This window comes from Carassius carassius, unplaced genomic scaffold (genome assembly GCF_963082965.1).
Source record: "Carassius carassius unplaced genomic scaffold, fCarCar2.1 SCAFFOLD_105, whole genome shotgun sequence".
Classification (NCBI taxonomy): Eukaryota; Metazoa; Chordata; class Actinopteri; order Cypriniformes; family Cyprinidae; genus Carassius; species Carassius carassius.
Genome location: NW_026775193.1, coordinates 42,501 through 67,590, shown reverse-complemented (window position 1 = coordinate 67,590; position 25,090 = coordinate 42,501). Strand labels below are relative to the sequence as shown.

General features: G+C 47.2%; 2 protein-coding genes across 6 annotated transcripts in view; both read left to right on the top strand.

Moving 5' to 3' along the window:
- The first annotated feature begins 3,076 nt into the window (after positions 1 to 3,076).
- Positions 3,077 to 5,856, top strand: LOC132137543 (suppressor of cytokine signaling 5-like). 2 transcript variants are annotated; one of them, XM_059547589.1, is made up of 3 exons: positions 3,077 to 3,279; positions 3,417 to 3,456; positions 3,726 to 5,856. In XM_059547589.1, exon 3 carries the CDS (start codon positions 3,770 to 3,772, stop codon positions 5,174 to 5,176), a length of 1,407 nt encoding a protein of 468 aa, XP_059403572.1. In that variant the 5' UTR covers positions 3,077 to 3,279; positions 3,417 to 3,456; positions 3,726 to 3,769; the 3' UTR covers positions 5,177 to 5,856. The 2 variants fall into 2 exon arrangements, with proteins under 2 accessions (XP_059403572.1, XP_059403571.1); XM_059547588.1 differs by having other exon boundaries at positions 3,077 to 3,456.
- A 1,191-nt stretch (positions 5,857 to 7,047) lies between these two features.
- LOC132137537 (centrosomal protein of 164 kDa-like) overlaps positions 7,048 to 25,090 on the top strand; it is a 24,859-nt gene continuing 6,816 nt past the window's right edge. The window contains exons 1-18 of one of the 4 annotated variants that reach the window (XM_059547578.1): positions 7,049 to 7,239; positions 7,639 to 7,765; positions 8,748 to 8,859; positions 8,935 to 9,166; positions 9,425 to 9,520; positions 9,618 to 9,686; positions 9,758 to 9,835; positions 10,077 to 10,178; positions 10,339 to 10,827; positions 11,612 to 11,665; positions 11,812 to 11,874; positions 11,978 to 12,045; positions 12,249 to 12,758; positions 12,890 to 12,976; positions 24,113 to 24,296; positions 24,375 to 24,449; positions 24,838 to 24,960; positions 25,066 to 25,090. The exon at positions 25,066 to 25,090 is cut by the window's right edge and continues 119 nt beyond it. In XM_059547578.1, the coding sequence (XP_059403561.1) occupies positions 7,684 to 7,765; positions 8,748 to 8,859; positions 8,935 to 9,166; positions 9,425 to 9,520; positions 9,618 to 9,686; positions 9,758 to 9,835; positions 10,077 to 10,178; positions 10,339 to 10,827; positions 11,612 to 11,665; positions 11,812 to 11,874; positions 11,978 to 12,045; positions 12,249 to 12,758; positions 12,890 to 12,976; positions 24,113 to 24,296; positions 24,375 to 24,449; positions 24,838 to 24,960; positions 25,066 to 25,090 (2,449 nt within the window). In that variant the 5' untranslated portion in view covers positions 7,049 to 7,239; positions 7,639 to 7,683. Of the gene's footprint in view, positions 7,766 to 8,747; positions 8,860 to 8,934; positions 9,167 to 9,424; positions 9,521 to 9,617; positions 9,687 to 9,757; positions 9,836 to 10,076; positions 10,179 to 10,338; positions 10,828 to 11,611; positions 11,666 to 11,811; positions 11,875 to 11,977; positions 12,046 to 12,248; positions 12,759 to 12,889; positions 12,977 to 24,112; positions 24,297 to 24,374; positions 24,450 to 24,837; positions 24,961 to 25,065 lie in introns of all 4 variants that reach the window. The other 3 variants (XM_059547580.1, XM_059547579.1, XM_059547581.1) reach the window with 3 other exon arrangements.

Here is a 25,090-nt window from a genome sequence, read left to right as displayed (position 1 = left end):
ACAGTGTTGGGGAAGATACTTTTAAAACTAATGCGTTACAATATCGCGTTAATACTAAAAAGTAACTAATTATGTTACGTTTTATGGAAAGTAATGCGTTACGCTACTTTTCCTGTTTCTTAGAAACAACAACAACAGAGAAACAAATGTTATATTTATCAAAAAAAAAAAAAAAACTCATTAGTATAGTTGAATCGGGTCATAGAAGGTCAGCCGCTAATGGTTAATAAAATGGAATTAGACACATAAAGGGTATTTGTGTTATTTAACATGTTTGCATTCGACTGTTTTTATTGATTTTGAGGAATACAGTACATCAGTGTTAATTGATGTAGAGCAGTTATATGAACAGAATTGTTTATTTTAGTAATGTAAGATCATTAAAAACTGATGCATTCTTGTTTTTAGGTGACATATAATGCATTCTGTTTGCTTTATTCGTTAATTGTGATTCCATGGTGTTATTTCATACAGTAAAGAAGAAAATGTTAAACATTAAAAACAAACGTGACCACACGTGATTTAACAACAAACCAGATTTATAAATGCTTCGTAACTCATGATATTTTGTGCATTAACTAATGTGAACACACTTGTAACGTGCAATGAAAAGAGATTTGTGCTTGTTTTTGTTCAGTGTAAAAAAGAAACCTCAGAAAACTCTATTTAAAACAGATTTATTTTTATTAGGTAAAAAAGATAAACTGGTACAAAAATAGACAGAACAGTAGTTAGATAATCATTCATCCGGAGATGTTAATGTTTATGAAGCCTCAGCTAGTTAAAGAGATGAGCTGGTTAAACTCAGTCAGGTAAGGGTTTGTCACTGATCGTGTGAAGAAACCTAAAGCGTCTGATGTTCCTGCGGCACACTGCTCATGTTCAGTGTGTTTCTGCTGAATCCCTCGACTCCATCCGCCTGCAGAACCATCACTCTCTGATGTCACGGGCATCTGCTGACCTCTGACCCCCCTCGTGTCCCCTCATGTGACCTGGCTCTCGTGCGATGACATCACTTCCTCAGGTCTGCATGTGCGCAGAAAGGTCAATTCTGTAGGAGAAGATGAGCAGGGTTTGCAGTAAAGGAAGGTTTTCTTTATCTTTCAGTATCAAAAGCAGAACTAAAGCTCACCTGCTCAACACATAGAGGAACTGATCGGGGTCACCCGCAGACTCACTGCACACAAAACAAGACATGCTTTCACAAGAGCACCACAGATAAGATATTAAAGACATCTTTGTGTTGAATTGTGACTGTCCTCCTCACAGACGGGAGATCAGAAGAACACTGGCTCACACTTGATTTTACAGCGTAACTGAACAAAGTAAAATATTGTGAAAAACTGTGATAGTGTCTCAGTCTGCATCACGTTCACACTACTGTGTTTTTATGAAGCCAACTAATATGAATATAAATGATTAGTAATAATAATAAAATTATAGTTATTATTTAAATTTTTAATTTTAAATGATTAAATATAATTAATAGATGAGTGAGCACTGGACTCACCCTGAACCCCAGTGATAGAAAACCCGGTCCTGATAGTAGAGACACAGGAAGAGCCAAACACTGATGGTCTCCAGCCAGAAGATGACGATCAGGAACCAGATCGAGGACAACAGCAGCTCACACAGCATCCTGACACCTACAGACATCATCTTCATCATCATCATCACACATCCTGACACCTACAGACATCATCATCATCACACATCCTGACACCTACAGACATCATCATCATCACACATCCTGACACCTACAGACATCATCTTCATCTTCATCATCACACATCCTGACACCTACAGACACCATCAGCATCTTCATCATCACACATCCTGACACCTACAGACACCATCAGCATCTTCATCATCACACATCCTGACACCTACAGACATCATCATCATCACACATCCTGACACCTACAGACATCATCATCATCACACATCCTGACACCTACAGACATCATCTTCATCATCATCATCACACATCCTGACACCTACAGACATCATCATCATCACACATCCTGACACCTACAGACATCATCATCATCACACATCCTGACACCTACAGACATCATCTTCATCATCATCATCACACATCCTGACACCTACAGACATCTTCATCATCATCATCACACATCCTGACACCTACAGACATCATCATCATCTTCATCATCATCATCACACATCCTGACACCTACAGACATCATCATCATCATCATCATCATCATCACACATCCTGACACCTACAGACATCATCTTCATCATCATCATCACACATCCTGACACCTACAGACATCATCAGCATCTTCATCATCATCATCACACATCCTGACACCTACAGACACCATCATCATCATCTTCATCATCACACATCCTGACACCTACAGACACCATCAGCATCTTAATCTACAGACATCATCTTCATCATCACACATCCTGACACCTACAGACATCATCAGCATCTTAATCTACAGACATCATCTTCATCATCACACATCCTGACACCTACAGACATCATCAGCATCTTAATCTACAGACATCATCTTCATCATCACACATCCTGACACCTACAGACATCATCAGCATCTTAATCTACAGACATCATCATCATCTTGACACCTACAGACATCATCATCATCTTGACACCTACAGACATCATCATCATCATCATCATCATCGTCCTCAGACAACAACAACAACAGAGAGTCCATCTGTAATAAACCACCTTGAATCCGTGAACGAGCTTGTGCGCGCTCCCAACCTCTCCTGTAATGAGCGAGCGGCTGTGTGGATGTGATCGACTAATTAAATAAACAGAGTTAACAGTGAAATGCAGCAGGAACAGCTTCTAGTGAATCCTATCGAGTTGAAGCGCCACTTCCGGGTATGCGCGCTTGCGCCCGCGTTCCAAGATAAACGTCCACATTTAACCTCCTTAACATCGGCATTTAATTTAAATTTTAAAAACGATGTTCATTAAGTCATCTGAATCATGAAATAAATAATCACAATAATTACTGATCCCAATTTCAGCGGTAAAACCTCAGTACAGATATATATATGTACGGTCGGTTGTCGGAAGAGGAACAGGAAGTGAAGTCACCTCTGCGGCTGTGTGAGTTAGCGCCATAGGTTAGCTCGAGTCCAAGCGACTCTTTTGATTAAAGTTGAGTAATTAAAGGGACTTCATGGTTGATTAAAGTCCGTGTTGGTTCAGAAGCAGCGCTGCGTGGATCTTCTGCTGATATTACAGTAGTGTCTGTGAGTACCGTTAATGTAGTATTACCGCGGTATATCACTGATATCGCTCTGATTCACGCAGCTCTCTGGAAATATCCTTTAAACATCGAGGAACTGGCTCATGTTTGTTTGACATTCATTCCTTTTTTATTCAATTTTATTCAAAAGAAGAGGATCAAAGTCACTTGTAATAAATGCCAGAGACTGCTGAGGGTGAGTGTCTTAGTTTAGTATTTATTAATATACTATTATAATATTGATTCATGTTTTGGAATTCATATTTATAGTTTTAGTAATAATATTATTAGTATTAATATTATTCTGAATGTCACTGCATTGAGATTTCACATCTATTCACGAAAGATAAACTAAACTGAAACAGTACAGTACAGAATAAACACGATCAGAAACAAGCGTTCGTTCAGCGAGCTGTTCTCGCGTTTAGTCTCAGAGGGGAAATGGTTTATCTGTTTTCTCCACAGACTGAAAGCATGGAGCGCAGCTGAACGAACACATCCACAGAGTCATGTCTCTGCCGGAGGAAGCAGGGGATCGTGGGAAGGAGCGGGAGCGCGGCGCGCGGCCCAAAGTGCGTCAGAGCCGCTCTGAGGAGAGACGAGACGGAGGGAGGCGGAAGAGCAGGACAGGAAAGAAGAAGAGCCACCCGTCGCATGACCTGACCTCGGAGCGGCCCTTGAGCGACGGCTTCCAGTACGGAGATCTGCTGGAGTCCAGCTCGTCCTCTCAGGTCCTGGGATCGTCCGGATCCCTGCTGTCCGAACCGGTCTCTACCAAACACTCCCTCGGCTCTGACTCCAGGAGCAGCAGGACGCTCCGCCAGAAGATCCAGGACGCAGTGGGCCAGTGTTTCCCCATCAAGACCCAGAGCCAGGTCCTGTCCCCCTCGCCGTCCTCCAGGCGTAAGATCCTCCTCAGCGAGCTCATGCTGGACAGCTGTCCGTTCCCTGCCGGCTCGGACCTGGCGCAGAAGTGGTACCTTATCAAACAGCACACAGCTCCCATCTCTCAAGCTCCGGTTCTAGACTCCCGACCCACGCTTGCTGTGGAGGACGAGGACGACCGCTTACGAGAGAGACGCCGGATTAGCATCGAGCAGGGAGTCGAACCTCCACCCAACGCTCAGATACACACCTTCGAAGTGACGGCGCAAATCAACCCGCTGTACAAGCTCGGACCCAAACTAGCTCCCGGGATGAATGAGTTAGCCGGAGACGAGCGTGCGACGCTGCTCCTGCAGAGCTGTTTGGAGACGCTGGATGAGGTCACTGCGTCCAGCACACCGTCTGACCCGGACTCGACCGCTGCGTCTCCGTCCTCACGCTCCCTCACCACCGCGCCTGTAGTTCAGCCGGACAGTCCCAAATCACTCGACGGATTCCATCGCATCCACACACAGATCGACTACATCCACTGTCTAGTCCCTGATCTGCTTCGGATCACTAACCTGCCGTGCTACTGGGGCGTCATGGACCGATACCAAGCCGAAACACTGCTGGAAGGTAAACCCGAAGGAACGTTCCTCCTGCGTGACTCTGCTCAGGAAGACTACCTGTTCTCGGTCAGCTTCCGGAGGTACGGACGCTCGCTGCATGCACGCATCGAGCAGTGGAACCATAACTTCAGCTTCGACGTGCACGACCCCAGTGTGTTCCACGCTCCCACCGTCACCGGCCTGCTGGAGCACTATAAAGACCCCAACTCCTGCATGTTCTTCGAGCCGCTGCTGTCGAACCCCATCCACCGCTCGCAGCCCTTCAGCCTGCAGCGCATCTGCCGCGCCGTCATCAGCAGCAGAACCTCGTACGACGGCATCAGCGCTCTGCCGCTGCCCAGCGCTCTGAAGGAGCACCTGAAGGAGTACCACTACAAGCAGCGCGTGCGCATCCGCAGACTGGACACCTGCTGGGACTGACCGACTGACCACACGTGCCCTGATAGAACCACACCAGTGCCTTCCCCACGCTACTCACTGTGAGCGCTGAACGCTGTTAGCTCTTCGTTATGACAATTAACTGAGTAACACTGAATCTGTATTCTGTATTTATCATCGTTCTCAAGACGAGGGAGTTAAGACCTGTTCAGGCCGAGAACTATAACTGTAACAATGATTATAACACTGACTAGGGCTGCACAATTACGCAATCGTTCGAAGTCCTCTCCTGTTATTCTGCGTCCTTCTCTTTCCATATGTTATCTTAAGGTTTTGTCATTGTTTTAATTTTTAGTTTTAGTATAACATTATAACACCATTCATATTTTTATTTTTTTTATGATTTAAAGAAACCAATTCGATGTATGGTTGACATTCGAGGGTTAAAACTGTAGAAACGTACAAAGTTTTTCAGCTTCTTTATTTTCATATAAGAATAAGGCATGCAGTTGCATCAAACAATGGTATAAACATCATTTAGTGTAAATTGTTATATGCGTAATTAACAATCGCAATTACAATTTCAAGGGAATAATCAACAGTTATGATCTTTGCAATAATTGTGCTGCCCTACACTGACTATAACGATGACGTAACCCTTACGCTGACCATTGAATGTCCATTTTTAAACCATATTAGGTGTCATTTTTATCCAGAACTTATATTAATGGACTTTTTTTTTAATCATCTTAGCGCGCACACAATTAACGGTCCGTTTATTTTAAGGGTGTGCTGTCTCTTTAAATTCTCAAGCGCTGTGACTTTGGTGGATTCTGATTGGCTGTCAGTGTTTTTATCGTTCATCAGCTGAAATCGTTTTCTCTGTTGTGATCTGGCATGCTGTTCTCTCGGAGTTAGAGTGATTATTAAAAGCTATCGCTATGGTTGTCGTTCTTTAACGGACTGGGTTTGTTGTGAGGCGAATGCAGCTTTTAGAGTCAGGGATCTCGATCTTTCTCTTCATCACACACACTCCTGCACAGCGTTTAGAGTTTGACTCCGGATTCTCTGGTTTTCCATCTGAGCGTCAGAAACGCTCATTCATTCATCATTCTTTCCACTCCATTGCTTTTGTTTTTAATTTTCGATTTCTGTGTTTCATTGTAATCCCACAATTAGTGTGTTTTAGTGGTTTATTTAATCTAGAAACCAAATATTTGAGTATTTTCAACTACTGAAACCTCATTGAAAAACAACAACAACGAGTGAATCTACAACAACAGGTCTATTAGAAATGCTTGTATAAACTCTGACAATGTTAAAGATGTTCCAGAAACGGCAGCACTGAATCTGAACTGAGGATGTGTTTGGAGACTAAACTAAATCAGATCAGCCGGATGTTTTGTATGTCAACTGGATTGCTTTTTGTTTTGTGTCGGTTTCAAGAGGACCATCATGAATGTCACAAACTTCTTGCCTGTTTTTTTGTTTGTTTGTTTGACACTGGTATTTATTTATTTTCTATTTAAGGCTTGCCTAATATTCTTAACATTTTCCATATGTATTTCTGATATATTAAAGCCAAGTGTGAATAATTATATTGGTGTGTATGGTGTAACAAAGCACATTAATAAACTATGTTGTATGTTTTCTCACTCTCTGGTGGTGTTTTTGCTATTTCTGTTTACCTGAAATAATAGAAGACATGTTAAATCCGGTAGCAATGCTACAAAAGAGCTCTTAAATAATTATTTATTATAGTTGATATATTATAATAAAAGTATTGGAAAGTTCACGCTACTGTCTTAGAAGCTTTGGGATACCTAACTTATTTTATAATCATTAAAATAAAAATAGTTTACATGTTTAGTTGTATATTCGTTATGGCGTGTACGCGCATGCGTCGCTGAGGGACTTTTATTGTGAAGCGCGCCTTCATGTTCCGGTCTGTTGCTGTGCTCTGGAGACGCGCCTCGGATTTTAAACTTTCTGTTTAAAATTCAGAAAATCCTCTGAAATCATTAAATATTCGAGACCTGAAGCTGTACAATCACACAATGATTTTAAAACCGATTTTTAAATGAGGCCGTGGGATCCGAGAGCAGGTGAGGATTAAACTAATCGCGTTAAATAATCAGTTATTATTATTAAAATGATTGTATTTGATCATTAACAAGCGCGACACTCACTTTTTAACTTTGTGTTTACTGATGATTTGTTTTTATATATTTTTATGTAACGTTAGTCGTTTAATGTATTTGTTCAGGCTTGTATTTTAATTAGACCGATCTTAACTAAAGCCCTTTTTATATGTTTTGACATGGTTATTATTATCAAAGAACAGCGATTCGACCGTGTTTCTGAGGTGAACACAAACCGCTCGCTGTCGATATTATGAAGGGTGAATTTAATAAGCAGTTATTTTATCGGTAATAACGTTATTTGCGTGATGTGGTGTGTTTGTGAAATTTAAATTTGAAGTAATTTAGTGAAATCAATTGAAGGCCAGTAGCCGCTCCAGTGCGCGCTCTTGTCACGCCGCCGTCACCATGACGACCACGGGGCTGCGCATCGGAGATCAACTGGTGCTGGAGGAAGACTATGATGAGAACTACATCCCTTCAGAGCAAGGTTACACTACAGAGCTGACACACACTCACTCACTCTCTCACACAGGCAGGCACACAGTCTCACTCTCCCACACGGGCACAAACACACACTCACTCACACACACACACACACACAAACACACACATGCTCACACACAGACCCACACTCACTCACTCTCTCACACAGGCAGGCACACAGTCTCACTCTCCCACACGGGCACAAACACACACTCACTCACACACACACACACATGCTCACACACAGACCCACACTCACTCACTCTCTCACACAGGCAGGCACACAGTCTCACTCTCCCACACGGGCACAAACACACACTCACTCACACACACACACACACACACACACACACACACATGCTCACACACAGACCCACACTCACTCACTCTCTCACACAGGCAGGCACACAGTCTCACTCTCCCACACGGGCACAAACACACACTCACTCACACACACTCACTCACTCACTCACTCACTCACTCACTCACTCACTCTCACACACACACACACACACACATGCTCACACACAGACCCACACTCACTCTCACACACAGACACACACTCACTCACTCTCTCACACACACACACACACACACTCTCTCACTCATGCACATGCTCATTCACTCTCACACACACAGACATACACATAACACTCACTCATTCTCTCACTCATGCACACGCACACACACTCTCACTCATGCACACGCACACACACACAATTAAACCTGTATGACAGCACTTCTTTCTTCGGTGTAATATAGAAGCAGATATTTGGAGAAATGTCTCAACGTTTTTGTTCATATAATGGAAGTCTAATGTTTTTTGGTTCCCAACATTCTTCAGAATATCTTCAAATCATGTTTCAATGAGAAAAGTCAGTCATACAGGTTTGAAGTGATATGAGGAGAGTAAATGCTGGTGTTTGTTGGTGTGTCATGAGAACACGCGTGCTGAAGGTCCATGTGTGTGTGTGTGTGTGTGTCAGAGATCCATGAGTACGCGGTGGAGATCGGTATCGACCCCGAGCGTGAGCCTGAGCTGCTGTGGCTGGCCAGAGAGGGGATGGTGGCACCGCTGCCGACCGAGTGGAAACCATGGTAACACATGCTTGGATTACACATGCACATGTTTTCACATGGGGACAGGAAGTGAGTCTGTGTGTGTGTGTTCAGTCAGGACGTCAGCGGTGAGGTGTACTACTTTAACTTCTCCACCGGTCAGTCCACCTGGGATCATCCGTGTGATGAACACTACAGACAGCTGGTGGAGCAGGAGCGCGAGCGCAACCAACACGCCACAGCCCCCAGCGCCCTGAAGAGAGACAAAGACAAGAAGAAGAAGAAGGACAAGAAAGACAAGAAGAAGGACAAGAGGAAAGAGCTGGAGGAAGTCAGAGCTCCTGGGGTGAGAACATCATCTTACAGGAGCATACAGACGTCTCTTCTGCTCACCAGAGCTGTGTTTATCTGATCAAAAATACAGTAAAAACAGTGAAATATTACTCTAATGTAAAACACTTGTTTTCAGTGTGAATCTGTGTTAAAGTGTAATGTATTTCTGTGATGCTCCGCTGTATTTTCAGCATCATTCCTCCAGTCTTCAGTGTCACATGATCTTCAGAAATCATTCTAATGTGAATGATAAATCTCTCTTTCTCTGCAGGTGTTGGCTCCTCTCGCTCCTCTCCGTGGTCTCTCTGAGGCTCCTGTCGCTCCTCTCAGAGGATCTGGGCTCCAGCCGCTCAAAACCTCTCTCAGGGTAAAGCGTCAGGAATCTGACAGGATTATAAATGTATTGAGTTGTAATTATGATGTTGATTGCTGCTGGTGTGTGTGTGTGTGTGTGTGTGTGTTAGGCTGCTGCTGTCAGGAGCGTTCAGGAGGAGAGGAGCGCTGAGGAAGACGAGGAGATATCTGAGGAAGAGGTGAGTCTGAAACACAAACACACACACACTGACCGCTGGATCAGATCTGACTGTGTGTGTGTGTGTGTTAGAGGCCGCGGGACTCAGCCGGACTCCTGCAGAACCTCCATCTGGATCTGGACGCTCTGGGATCGGGACTGCAGTACGAGGTGAACACACACACTTCAGCAGAAGCTTTCAGGTCAAAGGTAAATCACGGGGTGTCAGACTCATCCAGCTAATCTAGTCCTTCAGGCTCATCTGAAAACTACACTGTGTGTGTGTGTGAGATGGAACAAAACTCTGCAGGACTGCGCACCCCTGTTCATAAGAGCATGAGTAGCATAAACACAATCAGATCAGTGTGTTCAAAGCCTTGACTGATGGTGTGTGTGTGTGTGTGTGTCTCAGGACAGTGAGGTCAGTGTGACGGTTCCTCCTGAAGAAAGAACAGAACCTGAACTACAGGATTTGGCCCTGTCCAGGGATCACAGTCCAGAAGCTCCTTCAGAGGTACCTGTGTGTGTCTCTCTCTCTCTCTCTCTCTCTCTCTCTCTCTCTCTCTCTCCTTCTGCTCGTTTTCTGTGTGTCTTTGTTGATAATACGCCTGTGTTTGAGGGATCTCCATGTGACCTCACACCCGTCTGTCTCTAACTCCATCCCTCACTGTAAGGACTCGTTGCGTGGACATCACCTTTGTTCCACAGCAGCTTCACGACCTCTGACCCCAGTTGTTGCGGCATCCATCGGCCGAGAGGAAGACGAGCAGATGAAGGAAAAGAAGAAACAGTCAGATGAGGAAGAGACTGAGGATGATGAACAGATTGAGAGATTTAATAGTCCTGAGGAGGAGGAGAGGACAGGAGAAGAGAAAGATCAGGCTGGGAGTAAAGATGATGGAAACGTGGAAGAGCTAATTGAAAGAGAAGAACCGGATGAAACGCACAGACAGGACGGTAGAACTGAAAACAGAGAAGACGAGGCTGTGAGAAGTGTGTCCTGTGAGGAAGAGGAGGAGAGTGTTTCCGAGCATGAGGATGAGCAGAGAGAGAGAGCAGAGGTGTGTGAGATCGAACACTTTCAGAATAACCGCTCTCGTCCTCAAATCACACGCAGTAAAGCAGGGAAGTCTCTGCCTCAGTGGAATCCAGTGTCCAGTGAGGTAGGACTGAGTACTCCGCCCCTGCCCACAAGCCCCGCCCACATCCCGTCTGTGTTTGTGTTTGGGTGCTTCGCTCCGTCCTGACACATGCAGCGCTGGAGTCTGTGTTCATCAACCTCTGGAGGCTGATTCGTGATTCGTTCGTTCTGTGTTTGTGTGTCAGTGATTCACTGCAGAGAGGAGGTGTGTCTCAGCATTGTCATGTGACATCAAGAGCACCTATCAGGAACAGGCTCTCTGAAGGATCAGATCCGCTGCATAAACACAGTGACTTAAGAACTAGTCTAACAGTTAGTCAAGAGGTAATTAGACCAGTTTACCCCTTTTATGAAACTGACTTGTTATGAACAGTCTTGAAGAAAGAAATAAAATGACTAACTAGTAAGACTAGTTTAAGCAGCCGGCCACAGCCAATCAGAGCTCCTCTCTGCAGCAGAATCTCCCAGCATCCTCTCCACGTACTGCTCTGTGTGTGTGTGTGTGTGTGTGTCTACACTGGTGGGGATGAAACCTAAATACACACAGACTCATGGGGACTTGTCACAGCGGACATAAATATTGATCTCTGGGCACAGAAGCTTATAAATCATAGAGAACTAGTTTTTTGAGATTGTAAAAATGCAGAAAGTATTCTGTGAGGAGTAGGTTTAGGTGTTAGGAGTTTGTGTAGAGCGATTAAAAAATACAGTTTGTACAGTATTAAAACCATTACACCTATGGAGAGTGTGTGTGTGTGTGTGCGCTGATGTACGTGTGTCTGACATCATGTGCTGTTCTGTGACAGGAGTCTGAGGATGGTGGAGCAGCTGCGTCGCTCTCATCCGCTGATAATGTACAGGTATGACCTCTCACACTCACTCTCACACACACACACACACACACACACACACACACTCACTCTCACTCACACACACACACACACACACACACTCTCAAACACACACACTCTCACACTTATATTTCACTCTTTGTGTGTTTCCTCAGGCTGGTTTCCGCTCCAAACTCTCAGAGAATGTGTTTGATCTGCTGGATCTGTCACCTGCAGTGGTAACACACACACACACACACACACACACACACACCTTTATATTCCCAACTCGACAGGCTTAAAGACTCATTCAGTCTCTCTTTTTGTATTCGTGTCTCTCAGGACAGGAAGGAAGTGAAGGGTGAGGCATATGTGGACCGCTGTGTGGACGTCTCTGATTCTGCAGACCGGTGTGTGATGATGATGATGTATATAGGGATGAGCATGAGCATTGTATACCAGATGACTGAACCCTAACTGAACAGAATATGCAATTTGCTGTAATTTCAGTTAATGTTTATTTTATTTATAATGAAAGGTACTTTTTAAATGTTTTTTTTAAAATGGTTTCGGTTCTTAGTGAGTGAAAATGACGATGTGTGTCTCCTCTCAGACGTCTGCTTGAAAACGTGACGTTAGCTGAGACGCCGCCGTCACGCTACGCTGCTTCCACATCCGCAGATGACATCATCAGCACCTCATCACATGACCAGAGATCTCCGCCCTCCCGCAGCAGAACCGACACCACTGACCGAGAGAAACAAGAACGAGAAGGGGACGAGAGGAAGAGACAAGAAGAGAGGGAGGAAGAGGAGAGGAAGAGACTGGAAGAGAGGGAGGAAGAGGAGAGGAAGAGACGAGAAGAGAGGGAGGAAGAGGAGAGGAGGAGACCGGAACGAGAAGGGGACGAGAGGAAGAGACGTGAAGAAATGGAGGAAGAGGAGAGGAGACGGGAAGAGGAGAGGAAGAGACTGGAGGAGGATGCAGAGAAACAGATGGAGGAGGAGAGGGGCAGACTGATGGAGGAGATACAGAGGAGACTGCAGCTGCTCAGAGACGCTCTGATGAAGGATGAGGGGGAAGAGGAGCGCCGGATGAAGGAGGAGAGCGCTGAGCAGCTCAGGTCAGTCACTACTGCATTGTGGGTAGATGTGCTGTAGAAGCGTGTAACGCCAAGCCGACGATCAGGATGTTGATCAAACTCACCGTCTCAATGTAGCAGATCACATGACGCCGATCACGTGTGTGTTTCAGGGTTCTGAAGGAGCAGATACTCCAAAAGAGACGAGACGAGGAGGAGCGGATGAACAAGGAAATGCACACACAACTACAACGGATCAGGTACACACACACACGCACACTCTATATCACCATCAGTGAACACTATATCACCAGCAGTGCACACTCTATCACCATCAGTGCACACACACTCTATATCACCAGCAGTGCACACACTTTATCACCACCAGTGCACACACTTTATCACCAGCAGTGCACACACGCACACACTTTATCACCAGCAGTGCACACACGCACACTCTATATCACCAGCAGTGCACACACTTTATCACCACCAGTGCACACACTTTATCACCAGCAGTGCACACACGCACACTCTATATCACCAGCAGTGCACACACGCACACACTTTATCACCAGCAGTGCACACACGCACACTCTATATCACCAGCAGTGCACACACGCACACACTCTATCACCATCAGTGCACACACACTCTATATCACCAGCAGTGCACACACGCACACTCTATATCACCAGCAGTGCACACACGCACACACTTTATCACCATCAGTGCACACACACTCTATATCACCAGCAGTGCACACACGCACACACTTTATCACCAGCAGTGCACACACGCACACTCTATATCAGGGGTTTTCAAACTGTGGGTCGCGACCCACTCGTGGGTCACGGAATGGAACAAGGTGGGTCGCACAAAGTCACTTGGCTGCAGCTAATTTTGCGTTTCAATGACACACAGACACTAACACAGTTCAGTCTAGGGCTGCACGAATGTGACGAGTGGGGCGGGGCCTAGTGCCATGGGAACAGAGCTAGGCCGGTGGAGTGATTGGGAAATGAGCAACACTCACCGGTCTCAAGAACCACGGAGGAGATCGGAAAGATACAAAAGAGGAGCGATGACAGTGAAGGACGAGAGAGGACCAGGCCTGGGTTTTATTTTGTGTTTGTTTTTTATTTGTGCACGGCAGTCATCCGAGAGGGGCTGTCGCGCTGTTTTGTGTTTATTTGGTTATTAAAACTTTGTTTGATTGTCCGCCGGTTCCCACCTCTTTCCACGAAGGAGTCATCGAGGCGGTGGGCTGGAGTGAGTTCGCCCCCCCCCCCCGGCAACTCACTCCAGCCCACCACATCGAGCACCCTCGGCGGCAGACTCCTTCGCCCTGCTCGATGGCACTGCGGATTCACCCCAGCGGCGAAGGATCTTCGGCAGCGCGCCCCTCCTTCCTCCCTGGCTTCGGCACCAGTGTAAAACATTAAAATCTTCACAATCACAGGAAGAAGGAGGCGGGAACTGGGAACCCACTCATCACAACGATATAGCCCACCAACATTAATAATGAACTGCAATATCCTTAGTGTGATTTTCAAATTGCAATTAAGTCCGTGTGCGTTGCGTGTTTTGAAGGTCTCAGAGCAATGTCATTAAAAGGTTCAATCGGTCTTTTTTTACCTATTTCACAATTATTTTAATCTCCAAACTGTTTTAGATAGTTCTGCTTTGCTTCTTATGCTTTTCTAAAAAAGTGTTGGATTGTGCTCCGTTCTCGCCGACACACACGGAAGGATCATGAATGCAACAAAACACAGCAGCGCAGATCACACTTCACTGGAGTGAGCCTGCTTCACGTTTTTATGGACACTACATATTTTAACGCCAGTAAACAAAAATTAAAACTTGTAAATTTGTAGTGAAATTTTCAGTTGTACTCTAAAATAAAATGGTTATTTTTCTTAAATACTTAATTTCTGTCATAAAAATTTTAAGTAAGATTAGGTTTAAAGTAATTTCACTCGTTGTTTTTTTTTTTTTTTTAATATTTTGGTGGGTCGTGAAATATATTACACTTGTCTAGGTGGGTCGTGGAATGGAAAAGTTTGGGAACCACTGCTCTATATCACCAGCAGTGCACACACGCACACACTTTATCACCAGCAGTGCACACACGCACACTCTATATCACCAGCAGTGCACACACGCACACTCTATATCACCAGCAGTGCACACACGCACACACTATATCACCAGCAGTGCACACACTCTATATCACCAGCAGCGCACACTCTATATCACCAGCAGTGCACACACGCACACTCTATATCACCAGCAGCGCACACTCTATATCACCAGCAGCGCACACTCTATATCACCAGCAGTGCACACACGCACACACTATATCACCAGCAGTGCACACACGCACACTCTATATCACCAGCAGTGCACACACGCACACTCTATATCACCAGCAGTGCACACACTATCACCAGCAGTGCACACACTCTATATCACCAGCAGTGCACACACGCACACACTATCACCAGCAGTGCACACACTCTATATCACCAGCAGTGCACACACTCTATATCACCAGCAGTGCACACTCTATATCACCAGCAGTGCACACTCTATATCACCAGCAGTGCACACACGCACACTCTATATCACCAGCAGCACACACTCTATATCACCAGCAGCGCGCACACTATATCACCAGCAGTGCGCACTCTATATCACCAGCAGTGCACACACGCACACTCTATATCACCAGCAGTGCACACACGCACACTCTATATCACCAGCAGTGCACACACGCACACTCTATATCACCAGCAGTGCACACACGCACACTCTATATCACCAGCAGTGCACACACGCACACTCTATATCACCAGCAGCGCACACTCTATATCACCAGCAGTGCACACACTCTATATCACCAGCAGTGCACACTCTATATCACCAGCAGTGCACACACACTCTATATCACCAGCAGTGCACACACGCACACTCTATATCACCAGCAGTGCACACACGCACACACTTTATCACCAGCAGCGCACACTCTATATCACCAGCAGTGCACACACTCTATATCACCAGCAGTGCACATTCTATATCACCAGCAGTGCACACACACTCTATATCACCAGCAGTGCACACACGCACACTCTATATCACCAGCAGTGCACACACGCACACACTTTATCACCAGCAGTGCACACACGCACACTCTATATCACCAGCAGTGCACACACGCACACACTTTATCACCAGCAGTGCACACACGCACACTCTATATCACCAGCAGTGCACACACGCACACTCTATATCACCAGCAGTGCACACACGCACACACTATATCACCAGCAGTGCACACACTCTATATCACCAGCAGCGCACACTCTATATCACCAGCAGTGCACACACGCACACTCTATATCACCAGCAGCGCACACTCTATATCACCAGCAGCGCACACTCTATATCACCAGCAGTGCACACACGCACACACTATATCACCAGCAGTGCACACACGCACACTCTATATCACCAGCAGTGCACACACGCACACTCTATATCACCAGCAGTGCACACACTATCACCAGCAGTGCACACACTCTATATCACCAGCAGTGCACACACGCACACACTATCACCAGCAGTGCACACACTCTATATCACCAGCAGTGCACACTCTATATCACCAGCAGTGCACACACGCACACTCTATATCACCAGCAGCACACACTCTATATCACCAGCAGCGCGCACACTATATCACCAGCAGTGCGCACTCTATATCACCAGCAGTGCACACACGCACACTCTATATCACCAGCAGTGCACACACGCACACGCACACTCTATATCACCAGCAGTGCACACACGCACACACTATATCACCAGCAGCGCACACTCTATATCACCAGCAGTGCACACACTCTATATCACCAGCAGTGCACACTCTATATCACCAGCAGTGCACACACGCACATTCTATATCACCAGCAGTGCACACACGCACACACTATCACCAGCAGTGCACACACTCTATATCACCAGCAGTGCACACTCTATATCACCAGCAGTGCACACACGCACACACTATCACCAGCAGTGCACACACTCTATATCACCAGCAACGCACACTCTATATCACCAGCAGAGCACATTCTATATCACCAGCAGTGCACACACGCACACTCTATATCACCAGCAGTGCACACACGCACACTCTATATCACCAGCAGTGCACACACGCACACACTATATCACCAGCAGTGCACACACGCACACTCTATATCACCAGCAGTGCACACACGCACACACTATATCACCAGCAGTGCACACACGCACACACTATATCACCAGCAGTGCACACACGCACACTCTATATCACCAGCAGTGCACACACGCACACTCTATATCACCAGCAGTGCACACACGCACACTCTATATCACCAGCAGCGCACACACGCACACTCTATATCACCAGCAGCGCACACACGCACACTCTATATCACCAGCAGTGCACACACGCACACTCTATATCACCAGCAGTGCACACACGCACACTCTATATCACCAGCAGTGCACACACGCACACTCTATATCACCAGCAGCGCACACTCTATATCACCAGCAGTGCACACTCTATATCACCAGCAGTGCACACACGCACACACTATCACCAGCAGTGCACACACTCTATATCACCAGCAGCGCACACTCTATATCACCAGCAGCACACACTCTATATCACCAGCAACGCACACTCTATATCACCAGCAGAGCACATTCTATATCACCAGCAGTGCACACACGCACACTCTATATCACCAGCAGTGCACACACGCACACTCTATATCACCAGCAGTGCACACACGCACACACTATATCACCAGCAGTGCACACACGCACACTCTATATCACCAGCAGTGCACACACGCACACACTATATCACCAGCAGTGCACACACGCACACACTATATCACCAGCAGTGCACACACGCACACTCTATATCACCAGCAGTGCACACACGCACACTCTATATCACCAGCAGTGCACACACGCACACTCTATATCACCAGCAGCGCACACACGCACACTCTATATCACCAGCAGCGCACACACGCACACTCTATATCACCAGCAGCGCACACACGCACACTCTATATCACCAGCAGCGCACACACGCACACTCTATATCACCAGCAGCGCACACACGCACACTCTATATCACCAGCAGTGCACACACGCACACTCTATATCACCAGCAGTGCACACACGCACACTCTATATCACCAGCAGCGCACACTCTATATCACCAGCAGTGCACACACGCACACTCTATATCACCAGCAGTGCACACACGCACACTCTATATCACCAGCAGTGCACACACGCACACTCTATATCACCAGCAGTGCACACACGCACACTCTATATCACCAGCAGTGCACACACGCACACTCTATATCACCAGCAGTGCACACACGCACACACTATATCACCAGCAGTGCACACACGCACACTCTATATCACCAGCAGTGCACACACGCACACTCTATATCACCAGCAGTGCACACACGCACACTCTATATCACCAGCAGTGCACACACGCACACACTATATCACCAGCAGCGCACACTCTATATCACCAGCAGTGCACACACTCTATATCACCAGCAGTGCACACTCTATATCACCAGCAGTGCACACACGCACATTCTATATCACCAGCAGTGCACACACGCACACACTATCACCAGCAGTGCACACACTCTATATCACCAGCAGTGCACACTCTATATCACCAGCAGTGCACACACGCACACACTATCACCAGCAGTGCACACACTCTATATCACCAGCAGCGCACACTCTATATCACCAGCAGCACACACTCTATATCACCAGCAGCACACACTCTATATCACCAGCAACGCACACTCTATATCACCAGCAGAGCACATTCTATATCACCAGCAGTGCACACACGCACACTCTATATCACCAGCAGTGCACACACGCACACTCTATATCACCAGCAGTGCACACACGCACACACTATATCACCAGCAGTGCACACACGCACACTCTATATCACCAGCAGTGCACACACGCACACACTATATCACCAGCAGTGCACACACGCACACTCTATATCACCAGCAGTGCACACACGCACACTCTATATCACCAGCAGTGCACACACGCACACTCTATATCACCAGCAGCGCACACACGCACACTCTATATCACCAGCAGCGCACACACGCACACTCTATATCACCAGCAGCGCACACACGCACACTCTATATCACCAGCAGTGCACACACGCACACACTATATCACCAGCAGTGCACACACGCACACTCTATATCACCAGCAGTGCACACACGCACACTCTATATCACAGCAATGCACACACGCACACACTATATCACCAGCAGTGCACACACGCACACTCTATATCACCAGCAGTGCACACACGCACACACTATATCACCAGCAGTGCACACACTCTATATCACCAGCAGCGCACACTCTATATCACCAGCAGTGCACACACTATATCACCAGCAGTGCACACACTATATCACCAGCAGCGCACACTCTATATCACCAGCAGCGCACACACCATATCACCATCAGTGCACACACACACACTATATCACCAGCAGCGCACACTCTATATCACCAGCAGCGCACACTCTATATCACCAGCAGCGCACACTCTATATCACCAGCAGCGCACACTCTATATCACCAGCAGAGCACATTCTATATCACCAGCAGTGCACACACGCACACTCTATATCACCAGCAGTGCACACACGCACACACTATATCACCAGCAGTGCACACACGCACACACTATATCACCAGCAGCGCACACACGCACACTCTATATCACCAGCAGTGCACACACGCACACTCTATATCACCAGCTGCGCACACACGCACACTCTATATCACCAGCAGCGCACACACGCACACTCTATATCACCAGCAGCGCACACACGCACACTCTATATCACCAGCAGTGCACACACGCACACTCTATATCACCAGCAGTGCACACACGCACACTCTATATCACCAGCAGTGCACACACGCACACTCTATATCACCAGCAGTGCACACACGCACACTCTATATCACCAGCAGCGCACACTCTATATCACCAGCAGTGCACACACGCACACTCTATATCACCAGCAGTGCACACACGCACACTCTATATCACCAGCAGTGCACACACGCACACTCTATATCACCAGCAGTGCACACACGCACACTCTATATCACCAGCAGTGCACACACGCACACACTATATCACCAGCAGCGCACACACGCACACTCTATATCACCAGCAGCGCACACACGCACACTCTATATCACCAGCAGCGCACACACGCACACTCTATATCACCAGCAGTGCACACACGCACACACTATATCACCAGCAGTGCACACACGCACACTCTATATCACCAGCAGTGCACACACGCACACACTATATCACCAGCAGTGCACACACGCACACTCTATATCACCAGCAGTGCACACACGCACACACTATATCACCAGCAGTGCACACACGCACACACTATATCACCAGCAGTGCACACACGCACACTCTATATCACCAGCAGTGCACACACGCACACTCTATATCACCAGCAGTGCACACACGCACACTCTATATCACCAGCAGCGCACACACGCACACTCTATATCACCAGCAGCGCACACACGCACACTCTATATCACCAGCAGCGCACACACGCACACTCTATATCACCAGCAGTGCACACACGCACACACTATATCACCAGCAGTGCACACACGCACACTCTATATCACCAGCAGTGCACACACGCACACTCTATATCACCAGCAGTGCACACACGCACACTCTATATCACAGCAATGCACACACGCACACACTATATCACCAGCAGTGCACACACGCACACTCTATATCACCAGCAGTGCACACACGCACACACTATATCACCAGCAGTGCACACACGCACACTCTATATCACCAGCAGCGCACACACGCACACTCTATATCACCAGCAGCGCACACACGCACACTCTATATCACCAGCAGTGCACACACGCACACTCTATATCACCAGCAGTGCACACACGCACACTCTATATCACCAGCAGTGCACACACGCACACTCTATATCACCAGCAGTGCACACACGCACACTCTATATCACCAGCAGCGCACACTCTATATCACCAGCAGTGCACACACGCACACTCTATATCACCAGCAGTGCACACACGCACACTCTATATCACCAGCAGTGCACACACGCACACTCTATATCACCAGCAGTGCACACACGCACACTCTATATCACCAGCAGTGCACACACGCACACTCTATATCACCAGCAGTGCACACACGCACACTCTATATCACCAGCAGCGCACACTCTATATCACCAGCAGCGCACACTCTATATCACCAGCAGTGCACACACGCACACTCTATATCACCAGCAGTGCACACACGCACACTCTATATCACCAGCAGTGCACACACGCACACTCTATATCACCAGCAGTGCACACACGCACACTCTATATCACCAGCAGTGCACACACGCACACACTATATCACCAGCAGCGCACACTCTATATCACCAGCAGTGCACACACTCTATATCACCAGCAGTGCACACTCTATATCACCAGCAGTGCACACACGCACATTCTATATCACCAGCAGTGCACACACGCACACACTATCACCAGCAGTGCACACACTCTATATCACCAGCAGTGCACACTCTATATCACCAGCAGCGCACACTCTATATCACCAGCAGCACACACTCTATATCACCAGCAGCACACACTCTATATCACCAGCAACGCACACTCTATATCACCAGCAGAGCACATTCTATATCACCAGCAGTGCACACACGCACACTCTATATCACCAGCAGTGCACACACGCACACTCTATATCACCAGCAGTGCACACACGCACACACTATATCACCAGCAGTGCACACACGCACACACTATATCACCAGCAGTGCACACACGCACACTCTATATCACCAGCAGTGCACACACGCACACACTATATCACCAGCAGTGCACACACGCACACACTATATCACCAGCAGTGCACACACGCACACTCTATATCACCAGCAGTGCACACACGCACACTCTATATCACCAGCAGCGCACACACGCACACTCTATATCACCAGCAGCGCACACACGCACACTCTATATCACCAGCAGTGCACACACGCACACACTATATCACCAGCAGTGCACACACGCACACTCTATATCACCAGCAGTGCACACACGCACACTCTATATCACCAGCAGTGCACACACGCACACTCTATATCACAGCAATGCACACACGCACACACTATATCACCAGCAGTGCACACACGCACACTCTATATCACCAGCAGTGCACACACGCACACACTATATCACCAGCAGTGCACACACTCTATATCACCAGCAGTGCACACACGCACACTCTATATCACCAGCAGTGCACACACGCACACTCTATATCACCAGCAGTGCACACACGCACACACTATATCACCAGCAGTGCACACACGCACACACTATATCACCAGCAGCGCACACTCTATATCACCAGCAGTGCACACACTCTATATCACCAGCAGTGCACACTCTATATCACCAGCAGTGCACACACGCACATTCTATATCACCAGCAGTGCACACACGCACACACTATCACCAGCAGTGCACACACTCTATATCACCAGCAGTGCACACTCTATATCACCAGCAGTGCACACACGCACACACTATCACCAGCAGTGCACACACTCTATATCACCAGCAGCGCACACTCTATATCACCAGCAGCACACACTCTATATCACCAGCAACGCACACTCTATATCACCAGCAGAGCACATTCTATATCACCAGCAGTGCACACACGCACACTCTATATCACCAGCAGTGCACACACGCACACTCTATATCACCAGCAGTGCACACACGCACACACTATATCACCAGCAGTGCACACACGCACACACTATATCACCAGCAGTGCACACACGCACACACTATATCACCAGCAGTGCACACACGCACACTCTATATCACCAGCAGTGCACACACGCACACACTATATCACCAGCAGTGCACACACGCACACACTATATCACCAGCAGTGCACACACGCACACTCTATATCACCAGCAGTGCACACACGCACACTCTATATCACCAGCAGTGCACACACGCACACTCTATATCACCAGCAGCGCACACACGCACACTCTATATCACCAGCAGCGCACACACGCACACTCTATATCACCAGCAGTGCACACACGCACACACTATATCACCAGCAGTGCACACACGCACACTCTATATCACCAGCAGTGCACACACGCACACTCTATATCACCAGCAGTGCACACACGCACACTCTATATCACAGCAATGCACACACGCACACACTATATCACCAGCAGTGCACACACGCACACTCTATATCACCAGCAGTGCACACACGCACACACTATATCACCAGCAGTGCACACACTCTATATCACCAGCAGCGCACACTCTATATCACCAGCAGTGCACACACTATATCACCAGCAGTGCACACACTATATCACCAGCAGCGCACACTCTATATCACCAGCATTGCACACACCATATCACCATCAGTGCACACACACACACTATATCACCAGCAGCGCACACTCTATATCACCAGCAGCGCACACTCTATATCACCAGCAGCGCACACTCTATATCACCAGCATTGCACACACCATATCACCATCAGTGCACACACACACACTATATCACCAGCAGTGCACACTCTATATCACCAGCAGTGCACACACTATATCACCATCAGTGCACACACACACACTATATCACCAGCAGCGCACACTCTATATCACCAGCAGCGCACACTCTATATCACCAGCAGCGCACACACCATATCACCATCAGTGCACACACACACACTATATCACCAGCAGTGCACACTCTATATCACCAGCAGTGCACACACGCACACACACACTCTATATCACCAGCAGTGCACACACTATATCACCAGCAGTGCACACACTATATCACCAGCAGTGCACACACTCTATCACCAGCAGTGCACACACACACTATATTACCATCAGTGCATGCACATACAGACTATATCACCATCATTGCACACAAACACTATATCACCATCAGTGTACACACACACACACTATATCACCATCAACACACACACACACACACACACACACACACACACACACATACTATCACCATCAGTGTGCACACACACACACTATATCACCATCAGTGCATGCACTCATCTATCCCACATGTGTGTTTAGGCTTGAGAATGAGGTGAAGCTGCAGGAGCTGCGTTCAGAGCTGGAGGCGGAGCAGGAGAGGGTGGAGACTCAGAGGAGGCGGGACCTCGAGTGCCTGAGGGAGGAGTCAGAGGAGGAGCTCCGGGCAGAGAGGAGGCGGCTACAAGAGAAGAAGGAGGAGCAGCTGACCTCTATCAGACTACAGGTGTGTGTGGGTGTGGGTGTGTGTGCAAGAGTGTGTGTGTGTGTGTGTGTGTGTTTAACACTCTGTTGTGTTTGTCAGGCTAAACTGAGTGACACACAGAAGGATTTGAGGAGGACACGACCAGAACAGCCTTTAGTAGAGTACCAGAGAGAGGTACAACACACACATGTACACGCATTATTACTGAATATTACTAATCCATTGTTTCTGTAAACTACGAATTTAGTATTTAAGACAAAAACTAAAATTTTAAATATACTTTTTTATGGTACAATTGTAAAATTTCTTAATTTCTTCAGTTTCAAACGTTTAGTCATCCAACTTTTTTGACGGAAAACCACCAGACTGAGCCTTAAAGCCTTCTCTGTTTGATGAGCACTTCTAATTACAAGTTAAAGCACATGCTTCACTCAGAAATACTGCACAGATCTTTATATTGTTTAATCACAGCCTTTGTCATGTGATAACTGCACTAAGCCATATTGGGATTATATTTCTGATATTATGCAGCCCTGACGAGTGTGTGTTCATGTGTGTTTAGCTCACAGATGTGCTGCAGGAAGTCCGGGAGGAGGTCGAGAGAGATCACCGGAGGAAACTAGAACAGCTGAAGGAGGAACATCAACAGGAGCTACAGAACCTGAGAGAGAGACACCTGGAGCAGGTACAACACACACACACACACACACAGTGTCAAGCTATGTGTTTGTCTGATTTACATAGAGATGTTGAGATCTCTCTGTGTGTGTGTGTGTGTGTGTGTGTGCAGGAGAGCAGGGAGCGGGAGCATCTGC

Coding starts and splice junctions, on each gene's coding strand:
- LOC132137543 (XM_059547589.1), top strand. CDS start 3,770: ATGTCTCTGCCGGAGGAAGCAGGGGATCGTGGGAAGGAGCGGGAGCGC.